At 36.1% G+C, this 22,696-nt stretch overlaps 1 protein-coding gene across 2 annotated transcripts in view; it reads left to right on the forward strand.

Annotated features, from left to right (window-relative positions):
* The first annotated feature begins 10,912 nt into the window (after window positions 1-10,912).
* DENND1B (DENN domain containing 1B) overlaps window positions 10,913-22,696 on the forward strand; it is a 327,198-nt gene continuing 315,414 nt past the window's right edge. For both annotated transcript variants that reach the window (XM_051998705.1, XM_051998706.1), the window contains exons 1-2: window positions 10,913-11,017; window positions 13,412-13,476. In XM_051998705.1, coding sequence (XP_051854665.1) covers window positions 11,001-11,017; window positions 13,412-13,476 — 82 coding nt within the window. In that variant the 5' untranslated portion in view covers window positions 10,913-11,000. The remainder of the gene's footprint in view (window positions 11,018-13,411; window positions 13,477-22,696) is intronic.

Raw genomic sequence — 22,696 nt, forward strand, 5'->3', positions numbered from 1 at the left:
AAAGGAGACAGAGAATAGAATAAATAATGGGGAGGCAGCCTGAAGGGAAATGCAGTTAGCAATAAATGTGAAAAAAAATTTGAAGCAAGTTTCTCTGATAAAGGCCTAATTTCTCAAACATTTAGAGAACTGAGTCAAATTTATAAAAGGGAGAGACATTGATAAGTAATCAAAAGATATGAAATATTTTCAAATAAATAATTAAAACCATTTATAACCATATAAAAATGCTCTATTGATTGGAGAAATGCAAATTAAAATAATTCTGGGGTACTATCTCATACCTTTTAGATCACAAATAAAACAGAAAATGAAAATGACAAATGTTAGAGAGGGATGTTGGAAAAATGAGACATTAATGCAATATTGGTAGAGCTTTCAACTGATCCAACCATTTTGTAGAGCAATCTGGAGTTATGTGCAAAAAATCTTATAAAACCATGTATATACCCTTTGATTTGACAATATCCCAAAAGAGATAAAAACAAAAACAAAAAAGAAAAGGACATATATATGAAATTATTTATAACAGCTCTTTTGCAGGGGACAAAGAATTGGAAATCGAGGGGAAGTCCATCAATTGTGGAATGGCTGAACTAACTGTTGTGTGTTATTATAAAGGAATCTTATTGTGCTCTATGAAATAATGGGTAGGATGCTCTCAGAAAAACTTGTAAAGACTTACATGAGGTGATGCAACGTGAAATGTACTGTACACAAAGAAATATCAATGCTGTAAGATGGTCAGCTGTGAATGACTTAGCTATTCTTGGCAGTACAATGATCCAAGACAACTCTGAAAGACTTATGATGAAAAAATGTTATCCATCCTTAAAGAAAGAACTGATGATGTTTGAATATAGATTGAAGTATACTTTTTTAAATTTTATTTTTGAGGATGGGGTTTTTTTGGTCTATGTTTTCTTTTATAACTTGACTACTTTGGAAATGTTTTGCATGACTACACATGTATAACCCACATTGAATCATATGTCTTCCCAATAAGGGGGTGGGGACCAGAGAAGGGAGACAATTTGGAAATCACAGTTTTAAAAGCAAATGTTAAAAATTGCTTTTGCATGTAATTGGGGGAAAATACAATATTAAATTAATTTTTTTAAAAGAAAAAAATGATATGCAGATTCATTGTGCTGCCTGATAATTTGACAAAAAAAAAATGGTGGAGTAATTAGAAAGGCCCAAAGACAAACACCTCTTCACTATTTTATCCAGGGCTAGTCATGTGATCAGTATTATAGTCAACCATGTACAAAATTATTACCTTACAAATTTATCTTATATATGTATTTATTTATTGCTGGATTGTAAGGTCTTTTTCTTAGTGGTGGTGGTGTAATTTTTACCCCAGTAGTGCTTTAAGATTATCCTTGTTGCTCAGGGTACAAGAGTGACTTCTGAAAAAAATCTCTGAAGGAACTTGATTCTTGATTTCAGTTTGCTGGAAATAAATTGTTTCATATCTTCTTTCCTCTTTATTGAAAAACATTTCAGGGGCAGCTAGATGGCACAGTGGATAGAACACCAGCCCTCCAGTCAGGAGGACCTGAGTTCAAATTTGACCTCAGATACTTAACACTTCCTAGCCGTGTGACCCTGGGCTAGTCACTTACCCCCAATTACCTCAGGGGGAAAATAAAAGACATTTCAAAATTTCCAGTGTCTGGGAGACTAAGAAATAAAAATGAGGGTGAACTAGTACAAATTTATCTCAGAACAAAAATGGTGCTGGAGAATTGGGCAAACCATTTGAAGCAGGGAAAGGAGGTGATTATGTTTTTATTTTGAAAAAATTTGGCTTCCCTTTGTCAAAAATGCTTAGCAGTAAAGAGATATTCACATTCTTCATGACAACAGCATTTATGCACATACCTTTATGTGTATAAACACATTTCATATATACACTGTATATAAATGCATATTATGAATCCAGCTAAATCCCTTTATCCTTAGTCCCTCTCAATTCTATTGTTTTTCCCCTCTGTTGATGACTTCTTAAATATTCTATATATAGTGTTTTTGTACATAGGTTTCTCTCCTGTTAGACTCTGAACTCTTTGACAGCCTTCTATTCTCCCTTTTCTTACTTAGCCAGTGCCTGGCTTTTTTTAGGTTTAATAAAGTTTTATTGATTGACCATATATGTATACATATGTGCATGTGTTTGCATATATACAGATATATACTATATATACATATGTGCATGTGTATATGCTTATAATTCCTAGCACAGTACCTGGTACTTATTAGGTGCTTAATCAATTGTTTGTTTATTCATTGATTGGGGAAGAAAATTGTTTGTTTTTTCTTCAGATTTTGCAATATAGCATAAAATAATATTTGACCTTTTGACTTTAAATTAGAAGTTTCATTCTTTACTTGGAGCTGCCTTTCCAAACCATAGTCAATAGTATTATCACTGCAGTAGTTACTAGTTGGCTTAGACAAGATTTCATTTGCAAAGTAAAGCATTGAAAAAACGTGTTATTTGAGGTCCCTTATCAGTCTAAGGAGTGTCCAATTTAGAGGTGGTTCCCAGTTCAAAAAAAGGTTGTTTTCCAAAGACTCATTTTCAAGTAAGTTGTTTGGAACGTGAAACACATTTTTTCTGTTATAACAATGTTATAAATATTGACGAGATTATCTGTTCAGCGCACAAAAGCCTGTTTATCCCATAGTGTACATGAAGTACAGTACTAATAGTATTAGTTCAACATACAAAATTACAGCTTGAGTTCCGGAGAAGCTAGGAATCCACCCTTCCCCCTCAGTGACAATTTCCATTATAGGAACTGGGTAGAAAAAAAAAAAAAGTAGTGGTGGAGTTGGGGGAGAGAGAAGAGATCAGCTTCCTCTGAGGACCAGGTACTTTTGAATAGTCCTAATATTCAAGTAAAATGGATGTTTCAGAATTGAGAAACAAAGGACAGTTGTCTACTAGTTCTCCAGGATACTCCAACCTAAGAAAGCCTTTCACTTTGTTGTTGCCATTTCCTTTCCTGGATATTTTCATTTCTGGGCCCCTGACCTACTTTTTTACTAATATCAACCCTTAGCATGACTGTATGAATCCTTGTACCCTGCTTTAAGAAGTTGGTTTCCTGAAACATGTAGAGTGGGTTTGTTGGTCTTGGTTTTACATATCCATTTGAATGAGATAATATATGGTTTGTAAATATCAAATATATGCTAGCTTTTCTTAATAATTCCTGATGTCATAATTTTGCCTATTCCTAGTTCAGTCAGAAGAATTTCAGCCCCATTAATATATCTTCCATTCAATCTATTCTGGATAAGTGGAAACAGAGATGTCATTTCTGTTTAGATAAAGGATCAAATCAGTATACCAAAGTCAACAGTGGAATCTTTATCATTAATCAAGGGAGATTCAATATTAGAAATTGAGATTTTTTTTTTTTAAACAATCTTTCCCACATAGGGAGTACCCAGTGAAGAACTTTCTGTCCCAATGCAAATCAATACCTGTTCTGCAACTTAGTCTGGGACACTGAGATACAGAAACCTAGAAAAAGTATAATAAAGGAACCATTTCCCTTATCTTTCCTTATATTTCAAAATCTTTCTATGATCTCCTCTGTTTATTTCTTCCATCCTCAGAGTATGAGTTAGCCTTTTTCTTTATCAAGCCCAATTCAGTCATCTATACCAACACTACCAAGCCCTTGGTATCTATTTGAGGTTTTTGTTTTAATGCATTTTTAACATTTCTTTTTCTAGTGGATTCTTTTCCTCTGCCTACAAATATCCCCAGGTTGCTTTAATCAAAAATACCCTTTTTTGATTCTACTATTAGTTCAAGTTATTTTTCTTTCTCTCTCATTCCCTGCTAGAGAGAGTAGGCTATAGAATTTCTTTCTCATCATTCAACTCACTATTGCTGGTGTCTATTTCCATCATTTTAATGAAATTGCTCTAAGGTGACTGTTGACTTAAAATTTCAAAACCTTTCTCTTTTCAATCACCATTCTCTTTGACCTTTTCAACATTTGAAACTTGTTGACTACTCTATCTTTGGGATTTCTTCGTTCAGTTTCCATGACTTTTTTTGCATTGTTAGTTCTTTTCCTTTTTTTTTTTTTTTTTGTGGTCATTTTCAACAGTTCCTTTTCTTTCTCCTGAAATAGGGCCAACTTCCAAAAGTATATGCCAATATTTTAGCCTTATTTTTGTCCAGTACCTTATATCAGAAAAGAGGGCTTATTTATTTTAACAATAACGCTCAAAATTAGGTTTTCAATTACTGAAAGACATTCAATTCAACAATCATTTTCAAGTGCTTAGCACATATAAGAAACTGTGTTAAAAGCTAGGGATACAAGGATGGAAAATTACATAGTCAAGACGTGAGGATGTGTCATGTATACGAATAATGATGATACAGAGAAGAATGTGGGCAAAGGGCAAAGGGCAAAGAACAGATTCAGGAAAATAACTCTAAGAAATTTTGAAGTCAGAGAGTCTCCTAGACTTAATAACCTAGGAGCTTTTTTCCTAAGCTCTCTTTTCTGACTTCACATATCTAATCAAATGAAAAAAATCTTACTCTCATTTCATTTGACCCACTTTCACTAATTATGCCAATCAAATGTTTGTTGATTGCTTGATTGAAAAAAGGGAGCATCTTATAGGTTCTGTTGAACACCTCTTTCTCATATGATATTCCCAAGGTTTCAGAATGATCACCCTTGTTGCTCAAATTATAAGGGATATTTCACAGAGAGGTTATGAAGAAAGTTGAGTCTTCCCTGATTTCCTCTAGAGGGGTAAAGCTAATTGAAAAGGCAATATCTGGAAGGTACTAGAAGGAAAAAAAGGAAAGGTAATGATGAAATAAAGCTAGGCATAGATCTACATAAATGAAAGGGGAAAGGGTTGTGGAACAGAAAAGAAGAGAACCATAACTAGTAGTCCAGTTTTGGATCTATAGTGAAGCAGAGTATTGTGAAATATAAAAGAGTGGTTTGAAACGATATTATAGTTTTAAATGCCAAGCTAAAGAATGTCTATTTTATCTTCTTCTAGACGATAGTAAAATAAATAATTGAATGACAAAGTACACAAAACTAAATTGTGCTAATTATTTTTTTGACTATTAAAAAGAAGTGGATTAAGTAAACAAAGTATGGCCTTAAAACAAAATGTTCTCCATGCACATATCAAAATCCCATAAGATTCTTTGAATGAATTGGCAGCAAAGTTTTGATAATCTTTTGATTTCTAATATTAAGCAAGGCATAAAACAAGAAGACTTGCTTGCCAATGATGTTTGCTATTATCATGGTTCAGTGCAGAATCCAAATGCAAGAGTTTCCTTATGGTTAGGTTCTTTAAGTGATCCTGTTTGTGGATGAGATTGTGCTGATTATAAGCTGCTGAACACTCTAAAGCCTTGTAAATGAGATCCATTATTACTTAAAGAAGTTAAAATTAATTCTCTTTCAAAATTAAAAATGCACATATACATGTATATTACAAAAAATGAACATTTCATTATTCAAAGTTGAAACCCTCAACTTCTGTTATATAGTCTATTCTCAAATGTATAGTAAAATTAACATAGAAGTAAAGAAACTAACTTGCTTATCACCTCCTGAACTTCCTTCTACTCTATGTCTTTTTCAAATATCTCATGGAAGTTCTTTTTTCTTTTAAACATCTGAATCTATTCCTATTCACTCTTTTTTTTAAAAAATTTTTTATTTAATAATTACTTTATATTGACACTCGTTTCTGTTCTGATTTTTTTCCCCCTCCCTCCCTCCACCCCCTCCCCTAGATGGCAATCAGTCCTTTATATGTTGGATATGTTGCAGTATATCCTAGATACAATATATGTTTGCAGAACCGAACAGTTCTCTTGTTGCATAGGGAGAATTGGATTCAGAAGGTATAAATAACCCGGGAAGAAAAACAAAAATGCAGATAGTTCACATTCGTTTCCCAGTGTTCTTTCTTTGGGTGTAGCTGCTTTTGTCCGTCATTTATCAATTGAAACTCAGGTCTCTTTGTCAAAGAAATCCACTTCCATCAAAATATGTCCTCATACAATATCGTTGTCGAAGTGTATAATGATCTCCTGGTTCTGCTCATTTCACTTAGCATCAGTTCATGTAAGTCTCGCCAGTCCTCTCTGTATTCATCCTGCTGGTCATTTCTAACAGAACAATAATATTCCATAACATTCATATACCACAATTTACCCAGCCATTCTCCAATGGATGGGCATCCATTCATTTTCCAGTTTCTGGCCACTACAAACAGGGCTGCTACAAACATTTTGGCACATACAGGTCCCTTTCCCTTCTTTAGTATTTCTTTGGGATATAAGCCCAATAGAAACACTGCTGGATCAAAGGGTATGCACAATTTGATAATTTTTTGGGCATAATTCCAGATTGCTCTCCAGAATGGTTGGATTCGTTCACAACTCCACCAACAATGCATTAGTGTCCCAGTTTTCCCGCATCCCCTCCAACATTCATCATTGTTTTTTCCTGTCATCTTAGCCAATCTGACAGGTGTGTAGTGGTATCTCAGAGTTGTCTTAATTTGCATTTCTCTGATCAATAATGATTTGGAACACTCTTTCATATGAGTGGTAATAGTTTCAATTTCATCCTCTGAATATTGTCTGTTCATATCCTTTGACCATTTATCAATTGGAGAATGGCTTGATTTCTTATAAATTTGAGTCAGTTCTCTATATATTTTGGAAATGAGGCCTTTATCAGAACCTTTAACTGTGAAAATGTTTTCCCAGTTTGTTGCTTCCCTTCTAATCTTGTTTGCATTAGTTTTATTTGTACAAAGGCTTTTTAATTTGCTGTAATCGAAATTTTCTATTTTGTGATCAGTAATGGTCTCTAGTTCATCTTTGGTCACAAATTTCTTTCTCCTCCACAAGTCTGAGAGATAAACTATTCTATGTTCCTCTAATTTATTTATAATTTCGTTCTTTATGCCTAGGTCATAGACCCATTTTGATCTTATCTTGGTATATGGTGTTAAGTGTGGGTCCATGCCTAATTTCTGCCATACTAATTTCCAATTATCCCAGCAGTTTTTATCAAATAATGAATTCTTTTCCCAGAAGTTAGGGGCTTTGGGTTTGTCAAACACTAGATTGCTATAATTGACTATTCTGTCTTATGAGCCTAGCCTTTTCCACTGATCCACTAATCTATTTCTTAGCCAATACCAAATAGTTTTGGTGACTGCTGCTTTATAATATCCTATTCACTCTTAACCATTAGAAACTCTCTCTACTAACAAATACACATAGTCAAGCAAAACAAATCAACATTACATTGGTCATGGTGGGAAAAATATACCTCACTTTTTATACCTATAGTTCATTACACCACTGCCACAAGGTGGGAAGCATGTGTTATCATCATTTCATGAAGTTATTATGAATGACCATTGCATTGATCATAATTCTTGTCCTTCAGAATGGTTTTTCTTTTTACTGTGATCACATTACATTATCTCCCTGTTCCATTTACTTCATTGTATATCAATTCAATTCCTACATTTCCCCCATTTCTTTGATTCTGTCATGTTTGTTAATTCTCTAAAAACAGGTGTGGGGGGAAATCTCAGTGAAGAAGATCTAATTTCCAGACTTGTAATATATCCAATAAGCTGGACAATCACAGAACTTGTCAATTTTGTATATTTTTTAAAAGAAGATATTGCAAGTGAACAATGATCTGAGTCCAGAACAAAGAGGACAACAGCTGAATGACTTTTGGGAAATTGCTTTGTAGCCTAATGACTTTAAACTTCACTTTGAAACAAAAGCCCCAATCTTTAGCATCAATAATTTTTTAGGGATGTTTTATGATTGCAAGTCAAAAGAAAACAATATACCTTTTGAAGAATCTTTTGAGATCCACAGAAAAATGTATGGTGGGTATGATTAAGCTTACAACACATTGCCAATGAAAAATAAGGCAGATCACATAAAGGATATCATCAGAGAGATGTAGGACTGGATGAAAAAAAATGAAGCTTATCATAATTAATCCACTTGTATGTCCTCAATGTCAAGAGATGGAAATCTCTAGCATGTTGGGCAGTGGATTCATGCAAAGAAATGGTCAGGATGGGGTAAACATGAATAAATTGACATTGTTGGAGTAGTCATATTGATGAGATTACAGATTCATTGGAGTAGTGAAGGGGCAATAGGGATATTGTGTATATAATGTTTTTATCTCATAAGAACCAAATTTCAATAATTTCTAAATTTTGTTGGGTATGATATACATGTATTGGAATAATCTGGGAAATAAGAGGAGGTGAAATGCTAATTATTATTGCTTTACTGAATTTATCTTACCCCATCCCACCTTAACCTCAATTTGCGGGTGCAGGGATAGTTGGCAATGATGTTGTCTTCTGTTTGGCATAGGGAAGACTTAATTATAAAGAAAGAAGAAGTTCCACACATTCAGTCATGTATAGAGAGGAAGTGGTTTTCACTTCAGAGAGCAATGTGAAGCTTAGTAATTTCTGTTAAAAAAAAAAAAAGGCAAATGTAAGCGAATATATGCAGTATGTATAATTAATGAGAATGCTTTGAAATTCATAGATTAATTTTTCAAAAAATCTTAAAAACTTGAGTAATATTCATTTGAACCTTACATCTTAATGTGAAACCCAAATGAACAATTCTCACTTTTACAAATAAGGCAACTGAGAAACTTAGGTAAAAAGCCTTGTCCAAATATACATTAATGTTAGGAAAAAAACACATTAGATGTTTGATAATTCATGTCTTTATTCTGTCTGTCTCTCTCCTTTTCTCTCCCCTCTCCCTCTCTTTTATGCTTGGTGCTTGGTAATGATACATTTTTTTTAACATCCTGGACTGATAGTCACAGAGCATAGTTTGATTAGAAAACAGGTTCAGTGTTGGAAAAAAAAAAAACAAAAAAAAACCTTTTGATTCTTGTGATTTGATTCTGAAGACGCTTAGTCTGACATTAATATATTAAACTAATATAATACCATATTTTGTGTGCCATCTTTGTGGAATAGCCCTGAAGAAAAAACTTATTTGAAGGAAAACATCAAGACCTGAAGTTTTGTCATTTGTAAAATGAGAGAGATTGAAAAAAGATGGTTTTAAAGATTTTTTTTTTCCTGACTCATATAATCTGGTTCTCTACTCTGTTATGTGGCAATGCAAGTTAGCCAGAAGACCACTGCCATCTTTTCTAGGGAAAGTCTGTGAGAAACTGGTATTCCAACACCTCCGGCCCTTTTAATACCTTTCCTTGTACAGTGAATAAGTATTACCTAAGTTAAAAGTCTTTGGTCCTCAACTGTCCACAATTTATAAGGGAAGTGTATGAAAGTCTAGTCAAGCCAAGAAGCATTTATTAAGTATCTATTATGTGCTGGGCACTCTACTAATTAAATACTGGGTGTACAAAGAGAAGTAAAAACATTTGCTGCCTTCAAAGAAAGAACTCAACATAATGGAGGAGACAACATGAAAAGAACTTTACACAAACAACATATATATATACACACAAATAGTATGTATGTGTGTGTGTATATGATAAGTTGGAGATAATGTCAGAGGGAAGCCATTAGTATTAGAGAAGAATCAAGGGAGGGATTTTAGCAGATACTTGAAAGAAGTCTAGAGGCAGAAAGATACATATTTATGTATACACACATATGTAACTCAGGTTTCTAGAGGGCAAGGACTTTTTTTTTTCTCCTTTTTGTATCCACAGTATCTGGCATAAAGAAGACAATTAATACATGCTTACTGAATTGATTATCACTTGAGGCACATAATTGTTACTGAGTTGTGAATCAAAGTTTTATTTGCTTTTTTTTTTTTTTTTTTTTTGCAGTAATAATGGATGCCCAGAAATAGAAGGCACACAACAAAGTACGAGAGCTGAGGATTGAGTTGGCAGGTTACGTTCGATTGGGGGAACTATCTCCCAGTGTCTTAGTGCTGACTAGAGTCTGGTGGGTGCGGCGCTCCTGCCCACCACCCGTGTGGCGCCGGCAGGTGCGTGGCTCCGGACTGCGGAGTTCCGGACCGCCGGGCCCCTGCAGGCTTGGCACAGCGCACGACATAAGGTCGGTTCGGTGCGAGCGTCAAGCTCAAACTCTCGCAGTTCGTGCCGCCTGGATTCGATCGGTCACCTTCCCCAGCCAGTGACCCTTCATGTCCTAGGGAGTGTGGGAAACAGTCAAGGTCCAGAGTTCGATAGTCCCACTAAGAACAGCTGGATCTTGACCTCTAGGGCGGCCTCGGCGCGGAGTGTGTGCGCGCGTGTATATGAGCGCGCGCGCGCGGCCGGGGGTGTGCAGGGCCAGGCACCTGGCGGGCCCTCGAGCTGAGTCACGAAGGGACGCGTGCCCAGGTTCTCTGGGCTGCGCGGACTCTCCTTCCCCTCCCCCCAGCCCGCGTCGTCCTCCCCTCCCCCTCCTCCACCCTGGGGCGCGCTCCCTCCTCCCGGGCCTCGCCCAGGGCTGCAGCCTGAGGGCCCGAGGACCAGGTGTAGCCACCAGGAGAGGCGTCCGCGGCTCCCCCCCCACTCCCCGCTCTTCGGCACTTCCTGGTTCGCCGAAGGTGCCGGCGCCACGGCGGCCGCCCTCCTTCACAGGAACTGAGGGGCCGGAGCTTTGGGCAGCAGCTGGAGCTGGCGGGGGCGGCGCCGCTGTCAGAGAGAGGAGCAGTGGCGAGGGCCGGGCCGAGCCGGGCTGGACTGAGAGACCCACTACGGGGGACGCCACCGCCACGGGCCATGGCTCCCCAGCCCCCCGCGCCGTGAGCCGGTCTCCGCGCAGCCGCCGACGCCTCCAGTTGAGACCACTAGCTCCGGCCGTGACGGAACTGCACCTCCTGGAGGGGCCGACCCCCGAGGCTGGCTGCGAGGGTGTAGGCGAGCAGCGGAGCGGGCCGAGCTCGGACTCGACATGTAATCATGGACTGCAGGACCAAGTGAGTGAGGGGCGAGGGTCCAGCTTCTTCTAAGCACATTAAGGTCCCGCTTCCTCCTTACCCCGCCCTCCCTAGCACCAAGGATGGGGGGGAGGGGAGGACGGATCCGGAGGGAGAAACCACCTCTGAGGGCTTTGGGGGAGGGGGAGACTCGCGGAGAGAACTCCCGGGGCGGCCGCTTCAGCCCCTCCGTCCGCCCCCTGGGGAGAGAAGTAGGCCTCAAAGCCTTCCTTTCCCAGGACTCCGAGTCTCCTGCCTTGAGCGGTGGGGACCGAGCTGCCGGATCAACCCGAGGGCGCCCTGTCCCGCAGCGGCTGCGGCTGCGCTTGCCCCGGTCCGGGACGTTCTGGTCCTTCCTGCAGTAAGAGAAGCGGGGAGGACCTCCGGGATGGATACATCCAGGTTTAGAAACCTCATCCCCCGAAGGGTGTGTGTTTGTGTGTGCTTTTGTGTGTGTGTGTGTGTGTGTGTGTGTGTGTTGGGGGATGGCGGAACTCGGCTCCTCTCCTCTTGACATCCATTCTCCAACCTCCCACGCTCCTCTGGGGTTTCTTTTTCTCTATCTAATGTGTCAGACTTTTGTGTGTATGTGATGTGTGGTCTCAAAGGTGTCAATTCATTGTTCTGAAGGCTTTCCTGTCCTCGAGATGGAACTACTGAGAGTGGGTGCCTAGAATGTCTTGAGTGTGGGGGTGCCGTTCTGCAATTCTTGACTGGCCACAAGGCATTCCAAACTTATCTGGCCAAATCAGGATGTTAAAGTACCAATGCTATGGCTTTGATCTAATATTTTTTTAGTTTGGCAAATAAGGATTACTGAATGGGCATGATAGATATAAGTTTCTAGAGATTATAACATACATAAGACAATAATAATAATACATTATCATATATCGCTTTAAACTTATCAAAGTGTTGTTTAGACTATTTTCATACTTTTGTGATTAGCGATAGAATATTTGTTTAAGTTGATGCATAAGGATAACTGGACATGAAAGTTTAATGCTGGGAATACAAGATAGAATAATAGCAAGCATTTAAGTAGCACTTTAAGATTTTCCAAGCATTATACTTATTTTCTAGTTTGATCCGAAAACAACTTCTGAATTTTCTTAATAAAACTGTTGACATAACATGTCAAGTATTTTGCTGACTTTACAATAATACTAAGTGCTAGCTAATATTTTGTCAACTAATTTTGGGAAGGGTTACTTCTTTCTTCTTTTTTCTTTGATCCTTTCAAAATAACATATTTTAAATTTGGGTGAAATTGCCTTCCTTTCACTTTAAATATTGATATAATTAAGTGAAATTTAACTTTAAAATTTAGGAGAATTTTTTTGTATTTTTAATGTAATTTTTATGTACCACCCAGTAAATATGAACAGCTAAATAATTTTAAAATATATGAAAGTTTTCTATGGTCTGTATTTATGCTTACGTGATGACTGGCTTTCCACTTGAAATGTTTTCAAAAGTTGGAGGAAATAATCCTGACACTATCTTTGTCCACCTCAAAAAACTCCTCCCCCTTTACTAATACTGTGGGAGTATAGAATCCTTCAGAATTGTCCCCTTGAAATAAATTGAGAGTGTATGAACAGGGAAAGAATGCTTAATCTAAAAATATGTGATTTGTCACTTTCTGTGTGGTCTGTGACAATGAAGACTTGTAATTCACAAACTTTTCTTTTTCTCCTGCTGATTTCTATGTAGGTTTAACTTCTAAAAGGAAGTATAAACAATTTTAAAACGAAGTACCAAGATATTAACAGTCTTGGAATTCATGTGAACAGAAGTGGTTTTTAATCTTTTCTGTTCTATCAGAAAAGGAAATTAATCACCACTGTGGGATCTCTCAAGAAGACCTCAGTTTGTTTTTACAAATTTCATTCTTAGATGAATCCTATACTTAGGTATAGCCAAAAAACAAAAGTTACAAAATTTTAAATAAAGAATAATTAATATAAAATAGAACATTTTATCATAACCCTAAAGCTTCTAAATAGGTAATCTAATAATAAATATACAAAACTTTAACATGTAATCAAATTTATGAATATGCTATTAACATTTTTATTATGATCTAACTTTTGGTGTAAAATTTTGTGACTTAGTGAAACAGCTTCTCCAGATTAGATTTGGTCTTTGAAATTTTTTTTTCTTTCTTCAGATTGGTTGTTTCTTGAAGGATTGGTGAGAGACTCTTGTAGATTTCCTTTTTATAAGATAAAGTAAAGCATTTTTAAGTAGTCAGAATGAAAGCTTGTAACTAAAATATGTAATTTTATGCATAAACTGAGAAGAGGAAAAACATTTTACTATTAAAAAACTTAACAAATGTGAAAAATTAACTCTTTCTGCATACATTTAACTGAATTCTTTTCCTTATAGAGAAAATCCAGAAAGAACATTTGACTTGGTATTGAAGGTGAAATGTCCTGCTATTGAAAATGAAGGTACTTGTCTTTAAGAATTTTTTTTTTTCTATTACTACACATATTAATGTTGAATTTGAAACATAATGCCAGCAATGAGTGACGAATATGTGTTTTGCAACTGTCTTAGATTACGATTAGCAAAATAATGTGAAAAAAGCAAATCATATATGTATAGCTTGAATTTCTTATAGTTTATTTAGTAATTTCACTAGTTTAATTTCTTTTCTTGTGTCTCTGTAAATGCGTTTTTTGGTCAAATCTCCTTTAATCTTTGTAGAAGATCTTCTATGATATTTTGCCAATACCAATGGAAATTCCCCAAGTTTTACCCTACTGCTTCTTCCTAGTGGTATAGGGTAGAAAGCTAATCTTAGGGTTTGGAAGACTTGAATCCAGGTTCCTCCTCTGACATACTGTTTATTTGACCCTAGGCCAGTTAGTTGACCTCTCAGTGCCTCAGGCAATTCTCTAAAACTACCAGTTACTGAGAAGGTGCTGTTTTGTATTTTTAGAGTATATTCTTTACTATGTGCTTCCTATAGATATCTGGCTTAAAAGAAAGAAAGAAATATGCTAGACTCTAACTTTGCTCCTACTTCACAGAAGTTTTTGAGTTAGGTGAATTGGAGGAATATCAATCAATTTTCTACTGTCAGTCATGAAAATATTTGAGAAGAGAAGCATTGTAGTATGGTTCGATGAATGTTGGATTTGAAATATGGAGAGACTTAGATTCAAGTCATGTCTCTGGCATTAACTAATAATATGATCCCTGACTACTCATATAATCTTCCTTAGTCTTATTTTACTAATCTGCAAATTGGGTTCTTCTCTCACAGGGTTGTTGATAGACAAATGAAATAATGCATGAAAAAGTACTTTGTAAATTTTAATTCTTATTTGTGAATTATCATTTGTTCTGACAATATTGTTTTAATAGGGGGAAAAAAGTGATTTCTCTTGTTTATTTCCTTTTAACCAAGCATGATTTTTATGAAATTGCCAGATTTGTTAGTTATGTGTAGGGTTATCTTTCTTAGCATTTTGGTTGGATACAGAATTCTGTAGAATTCAGGTGGACTCTGCTAAAAAGTCTAGGACCATTCCTTTCAGCTTTAGATACTAAACTCAAGAATAAGTGAGAATGAGAGAAGCCAGTTGGTGGCATTATATTCTTAAATTGCTGGAACCACTTACATTAAAAAACTGCTTGGCTCATAGGAGAGCCAGGCTTGCTTTCATATCTTAAAATCTTAGTACAACTATCTACTCTGACATCTCTGATTTAATCAAGGCACTAAAGTGGGAAGACTTGCCTAAGCAACTTGTCTTTTAAAATGTTAATGTAGCTTTAGCCAATCTTAAAGTATTTTTATGACATTTGTACATTTTCACTCTTCTTCAGACCACCTAAATTCTTCCTCAATTTCACCTGAACATACCTTTCCCTACTCCTTCTCCCTCCTCACCCCAATATGAAATACTAAATTATCTTATTGAAACTTTTGGTCTAAAGTTTAAGACATTTTACTAGATTATTGATTCTGGTGAGTGTTCACAAGTAGTTTATAAAGTATATTTTGGGGGAAGATACAATGCAAAAGACTTTTAAAATGTAGGTTATGGTTATTTATTGTAAAATTATGTTTAATTTATATCACAGTCCTTTTTTGTGTCAGTTTCTCAACAAATATTTATTAAGCACTTACCATAGTAAGTGCCAGGCACTGTGGATACAGAGACAAAAACAGGCTCCCTTTTCTCAAGAAGCTCACATTCTAATGGAGAAGACAATATGTAATAACTGTATACATGCAAAGTATATGCAGAGTAAATTGAAGATAATTTTAAAGGGAAGTAACTATGGAAGAAGGAAATACTGGGAAAGATCTTTTACTCAACAAAAGAACTGAGCCGAGTCTTCAAGAAAGTAGGGAAATTAGGAGTTCACATTATGTAGAAAGAGTATTCCAGGCCTGGGGAATGAAGTTAGGAGGAATGTCCAGTAAGAAAAAGTAAGACAGTATAGCTGGATATAGGGTTTGTGGGGGTGAGTAAAGTGTAAGAAGACTGGAGTCTTGGAAGACTCAAGGTTGTGAATGGCTTAAATGCTAAACAGTATTTTCTATGTGATCCCAGAAGTAATAGGGAGCCATTGAAGTTTATTGAGTAATAGACTTTTTCATCTAAGTGGAGGGTAAAAATGGGGATCAGAGAGGCTTCAGTAAGAAAGATTAATTAGGTTATTACAAATAGCTTAATTAGGAAGTGATAAAGGCTTACATCAGTATGGTTGCCTTTTATGTTGACAGAAGAGATGTATATAAAAGATATGAAGGTAAAATGACAAGACTTGGCAACAGAATGGATGTGTAAGGTGAGTGTAAGGGAATAGAGGATGATAACTGAGGTTGAAAGTCTGAGTAAATGGGAGAATGTAGATCTCCTTGTTAGTAATAGGAAAGGTGGGAAGAGATGGGGAGGATTTTTTGGAGGTGAAGATAAAAGATAAATTTATTTTATACGTTTTGAATTTGAGCTTCTTATGAGATAATCCAATTTGAGATATCCGAAAGGAAATTGGTGAAGTGGGATGGGAGCTTAATTTAAGCCAGCTTGATAGATTTATGAATCATCTGTATAGATATAATTCAGTCTATGGCACTTGATGACACATTAAATGAGATAACATAGGTAGAGAAAAGATAGCCCAGAATAGAGTCTTGGGAGACCCCAACTGTATGATCTACAAAACCAAACCAAACCAAACCAAAACCTTGAGAAGTAACCCTCAGATATTTAGAAGAAGAATAAGCAAAGAGGTGTGATGAAAGCCTAGAGAGGAGAGGATATCCAGGAAGAGACGGTTGTGGCCAGTTTTTTCAGAGACCAGGAAGGATTAGGATTGAAGAAAGGTGTCTCCACTTGGCAATTAAAGTTTATTGTTATTTTTGAGGAAAGCAGTTTCAGTTGAATGATGAGATTAAAAGTCATATTGCAGAGGGTTTAGAAGTCAGTAAGAAGAGACAGGTTCAGGTGAGAAATTGGGAAGAGAGAGAGAGATAAGTATCTAGAAGGGATGGTGGATGAAGTGAGGATTTTTTTTTTTTTAAGGATAGGGGAGATATAGGTATATTTGTAGGCAGCAAAGAAGGAACTCAGGGAGAGATTGGAGATGAGAGAAAGTAGGGGCTATACAGACACTTTCTTTTGAAGAATATGTGAACGAACTAGTTAGGATGGTTGAAGAATCATCAGTATGTATGTTCAAATCATTTTTGTATGGAAAGAAATACTGTGAGATAGGTATTTAATTCATTAAGGCAGAAAGGAAAATGTCATCAGGATCAATGAATAATGACTATCAGGATTTTGAATGAATGATAAATTTGAATTGAATGAATTTAAGTGAAGGAGTAGTTGCTTAGTGATAATGGGAAAAGGAAGAATCTGGAAGTGCCAATGGAGAGCAAAGAAAATTCCAAGTCTCCCACCAGTGAGTCAGTGCTTTTTGTATAATTTTTTTCACTGAGATTTTAGAGCATTTTTTTATCCCATTTATAATTTATTCCATATTCATATCCATAAATATAGTTGATTATTGATTTTTCAGTCTCTTTTTTCTGCTTTTCTTCCTTTTAATATTTTCAGTCAGTTGATAATGGAAATAAAACTAATATTTAATATGTAAATTTGGAATTACCTGCTGATTTCAGTGATTTATTCTGTATGTTTCTATTAATATTGCTGAATCAGTTTTCATAGTTTTAAAAAAAGTTACTTACTTTAATTCTAATAATTAGCAGATCATTGTTTTTCCATTGAGATACATTTTTTTTTACTTAAAAAAAATCAAAGAGGTGTGTGTGTGTGTGTGTGTGTGTGTGTGTGTGTGTGTGTGTATAATATTATCAATTAAATGGGCTAAAAAGCAAATTGTTGTCATTTTGAGTTGAAAATTTTATATTTCATAATATTATTTTCACATTTCATTTGAGTAAAAATAATAAAGTCATTCAAAGACAACGAGATATTTGAATAGCTGTTTTCTATAGACATCTTTCTTCTGCATTTGTTTTGACAGGACTTCGTTTATTTATAGTAGGATACATTTGATATATTACTATTTAAGTTGTGAAATTCTTAGGGTAGTAGTAGCAAACCAGAATGCAAAGTCAGAAATTGTTAGTTATCCCTTACACATTGAGGGAGTGAATTTAGAGGTGTTGTGCCCTTATGATCTGGATACTGGTGTAAAATTTTTTGCTGCTTCTCACCGCCCTTTCATACCAGAGAAGTCTTAGTTATTAGGGTATTTAAAGAGAAAATATGTTGATAATATTCAATAGTATACATATGTTATATGCATTTCTGATTTTCTAAATCTTTTGTGTTATCTGCTAATCTCCATGTGTTTGTAGCTTGTGCAAAACTCCCTCAAAATTCCCATTTAATTTCTTAGGCTAATCTGTAATTTATTGAAAATCATGAATGGGAAAATAGAGATGTGTAAGGGACAGCTGTATTTTCTTTACAATTGATTTAGCAGTAGTTAACACCATCAGATATTAAGTGTGAAATCTATTATTCTTTGTGATCTAATTTCTTCATGGAGTTAATAAAGTTGCTATTTTTACAGGAGTTGGTATAGCACTTGTAATATTTATTGTGTACTTCCTGACAGTTTTCTTTATTCAACAAGAATTTTTATTAAGCACCTATTATGGTTTGGATACTCTTCTATGTGCTTGAGAAGCAAAGACAAAAATTATACAGTTCCTCTCAAAATAACATTCTGTTTGGTGTCATAAAACAACATATACACAGATAAAATAAAATATTAAATAAATAAATGCAGAGTACTTTCTGAAGGTGGTAATGGCAACTGGAAGAATAAGGATAGATCTTGTTTTGGAGTTAGCACTTTAACAGCCTTGAAAGAAGATTGTTACAATTCATATAAATCTTTTCACTTACCTGGGTGAATTTGAATATATTTTTTTTATATTCAGGGTTGCTAGTTCCTTAATTTTTCAGGAACATGATATACATATAATTTGAAATATTTTTAGATATAGAAGCACTTATTGATTTGGTGTGTAGCTGCTATTAGTCATTGTTAGATGAAGTCCTTTATCATCAGTCTTCCCTTCATTCAAATCAATCAGCAGACATTTATTAAATGCCTTATGCATGTCAGGCACTTTGCTAAGCACTGGAAACACAAAGAAAGGCTGAAGACACTACCTGCTCTCAAAAGAGTTTTCAGTCTAATGAAAATAATTGAACTAGGCATTCTAAAAGAAATGAAGAGACGGTTAACATTTTAGACAGAAGCTTTGTTTTTCATCTTTGGACATAATTTAGTATTTTAGTCAGTAAATGTTTATTAAGTTTCTCTTTTGTACTGTGCTAAGCACCTGAGATACAGAAAGAGGCAAAAGGTAGTCTTTTTCCTCAAGGAGATTAAATCTGATACAGGAGACAAGAAGAAAACACATTTGTATAGATAAGCTATATCCGGGGATAAATAGGAAATAAAAGATGAAAGGAACTAGAATTAAGAGGATTCAGGAAAGTCCTCCTGTGATAGGTACTATTTGAGTTGGGACTTGAAAGAGGGACTAAGGAAGTCATCAAACAGAGATGATGGATATCATTTTACACATGGTGGTCAACTAGAAAAATACCAATGGAGTATCTTGCTCCTGGAACAGATAAAAGGCCAGTATGATTGGATTTAATGGTATATGACCAGGAATAAAGTGAAAGAAGCCTGGGGGGAGGGGAGATGTTAGGTTAGGAGTTGCTTTGAACAACAAAGAGGATTTTGTATTTGTATTGACTTAGAGGTAATAGGGAAACACTAGAGTTTATTGAGTAGAAGATTGATGTGGCTAAATCTGCAATTTAAAAGAATCATTTTGTTGGCCTAACAGAGGAGAGCTTGGGGCAAATAAACCCATCAGCAAGATATTTCAGCAGTCCAAGCATGAGGTGATAAAACCCTATACCAAGATGGTGGTGGTATCAGAGGAGAGAAGGGGTTTGTCCAGAAAGGACAGTAGAGTTTTAGGGTAAGAATTAGTGGAGATGAAAGGATTAAGGGAGAGGTTTTTTTGAGGTTGGGGAAGACATGAACATATTTGTAGATAATAAAAAAAGAGTTGGTACATAAGAAAAAGAATAAGAAAAGCTATTGAATAGAGATGAAATACAGGGCATTCTGTTGGAGAAGATAGGATTGAATGGGATTGTTTATGCAGATTGAGAGGTTAATTTTGGTAAGGAGTAAGGCCACACTCTGTGTGACACAGGAGTAAAGTAGGAGATGGTGGAGGGATTTGAATGATAAGGGGTGAGATCGTTCACTGTGAATAACTTCAAATTTTTTTTGTAAAATATGAGAGGCTGGAGGGAGAGGGAATCGTGAGAGGTTTGAGGAAGGATGAAAACAATTGGAACAGTTACTGTGGAGATTGAGATAATGAGTTGATGATGGAAATGTAGAAGGATTGTCTAGGGACAGTTTGGGCCCAGATAAAGTGGTGTCACATAAATTTTTGTTGGCTCCATCTTCATTTAGCAGCTCAAGCTGAGGCTTGTCAGAATGTAATCAGCAATATGGTAAGGGAGTCAGGGACTAAAAAGAAGAGGACAGCATTGAGTTGCACTCCAGTGCATTAAGTAGTCACGACAGGGAAAAGAGAAGAGGTGCTAATGCAGAGGAGGTGGTTTGAGGGGCCAGGATTTGGTAAAGAAGGGAAAGGGAGAAAACCAATAAGTATTGGTTGGATAAAGGGATTTTGGAATTCTTGAACATGGTGGTGATTCGCTTGGATGTTAAGGTCAAAGACATGACCAACTTTGTATGTGACTGACTGAGAGTAGAGGAATAGATCATGGGAAGTGAGTAAATTGAGGAACTGTGTAAGTTAGGGTATTTGAGAGAGTCTATACCACACTTAATGTGTATATATTTATATGTGTGTATGTGTATGTATATATATGTGTGTATGTCTATGTGTATACACACACACACACACACACACACACACACACACACATATATGGAGGTGGGTAGAGAAGAGGGAGAGAGAAAAAGAAAGAGATCCTTTGTGTGATGAAGGTAGGAGGAAAGAAAAATTGTGAGCTAGATATTGAACTAGTTGGGGAAGGAAGAGAAGGAAGTAACCTAGAGACCTGTAGATAATAGCCAAGAGTTTTGTTGGGTAGTTGATATGAATTGCATAACTTTCAAAGAGGAAGAGTTTATAGAATGATGGAGGTAGGGAGAGAACCTGGAAATGGCATTTGGAGTACAAGAAACATTCCATCTTCAATACCTCACCCATGAACAAAGGACAATGAGTGAAGGTGCAGCCAGTACTGAAAGGATGCTTAGGGATGTTTGGGGAAAAGGGAGTCAGGCTTTAGTGATTGCTAGTAGATGAAAGGAGAGAAAAAGATAAAGGATGATGAGAATTTTGTTGCCTATGAAACAAGCATTCTAAAGGGCACAGTGGATGGGGTAAGTGGTTAAAATGTCGATGTAGGAGAGTTTTGGTAATGAAAATAAAGAATTAGGTGCTGAGAAATGGAAAATGGGATTTAGATAGTGATCTACAGGTATTAAGTGTAAGACTTTTGACCTTTGAATGATAGACTCCACTATTTTTCTGAGAGGAGGCTGGAGATCAGGCAGAAGAAATACAGTTTGAGATGGAAGGCACATTTATATGGTCAGATGGGAGACCCTGTTTTTCCTTATCTTTCCAACTTTCCTCTTCCTTCTTTCAGTAGACAGATACAATAGGAGATGGAAGACCTGAAGTGAAAGGGAAAGTTGGTTCTCTTCCAACAATAGCTCTCTACATGGGGAGGGTGTGGTGCTGATGAAAATCAGTGTGATGGCAGGAGATGGAAATTGCCAAGGGGAAAGTTGCATTAGCCCAGAAGTCAAGCCTAAGCCCTTGGAAACCTTCCTCCAGAAGACATGTACCACATGATGGAAGAGAAAGATCAGAGGAAAGTCTGGTTACTCTTCTTATCTGAGACTGGAGATCAGGTAGGAGAAGGGGGATGTGAAGTCTCCAAGGCCTAAAGGAGGAAATACCTTGGCTTCAATGGAAGTCAGGTTAGGTCTGCATTCCTTCAGAGAACAATTGTGTTATCCTACTAAAAGGAGTTTTTTCTTTGTGGTATCAGATATCCTCCTCATGGTTACGTCAAGCAGGTAAATATTTTTTGGGGAAGTCTACCGTACTCATAGTGTTCTTCAGACCATCTCTTCTATAGACTACCGTATCTTTTCAGGAACCAGTTTTTCATTATTTCCAGATTTTGAATTTTACTACAAGTTCAGTAGTTGGGAGGTTCATTGGTAGTATTTCTTTTTGGAAATCTCTCTTATCTTACCTTAGTGGTAGCTGGATTTGTTGATTGGTTGTGACAAAATTGAGCAGAACTCCCTGGCATTTTGCTTTTGGCAACTTCTGTCATCACTGTCTCAAGACTGTTAATTTATAAAATGGTTAACTAAATCAAGCTCAGTATCTGTTTTTTTACTTGTTATTAATGAGTAGAAGTATACCATTTTTCATGTTGCAATAAGATTTTGTTATTTGGCAGTGTTTTGATGAACATATACTGAAATTGCCTGCATGCACAATGAATCCCATTGTAACTTCTTTTGTATTTCTTTGCTTCTAGTATTTAAACTGCCAGGAATCTCCCTGTCATCCAAGTACAAGATTTGTATAGCTTATTAATCCATTTGTGTAGCTTTTGTTTGCAGAATTACACTTTTACAGTGTGGAATGAAAACTTATTAGGAAGTAGTTGCTTTGTTGAGTCATGTTACACACTGTGAAATAGTGTTGGTTAGAAATGGGATAATTGTTTTGTTGATGAACAAGGATAAAATTTTTAAACACTGAAAAATAAAGTTTTCATGCTAAGTTATTGACAACAGTAATGTAAACTAAATTGCTTTATTCTCTCTGTCCCCTTTGCTCCAGGTGCAATTGAAAGTGTTGTTGTAATTACAAATTATTTTCTGGATATCTAAAATAGTATTTTTCTTCCTACAAAGAGAATGGGAAGCTAATATGTTAAATATTTTTTTCCTGAAGGAATTTTTTTCATTAATTCTTTTGAGTGTAACCTTTTTGGCTTGTCACTTTTGATCTTTGAGGAAAAAAAAAAAACCCTGTTAAGAATAATTGTAGCTCAGGTA

Source organism: Antechinus flavipes, chromosome 4, assembly GCF_016432865.1.
Source record: "Antechinus flavipes isolate AdamAnt ecotype Samford, QLD, Australia chromosome 4, AdamAnt_v2, whole genome shotgun sequence".
NCBI classification, from domain to species: domain Eukaryota; kingdom Metazoa; phylum Chordata; class Mammalia; order Dasyuromorphia; family Dasyuridae; genus Antechinus; species Antechinus flavipes.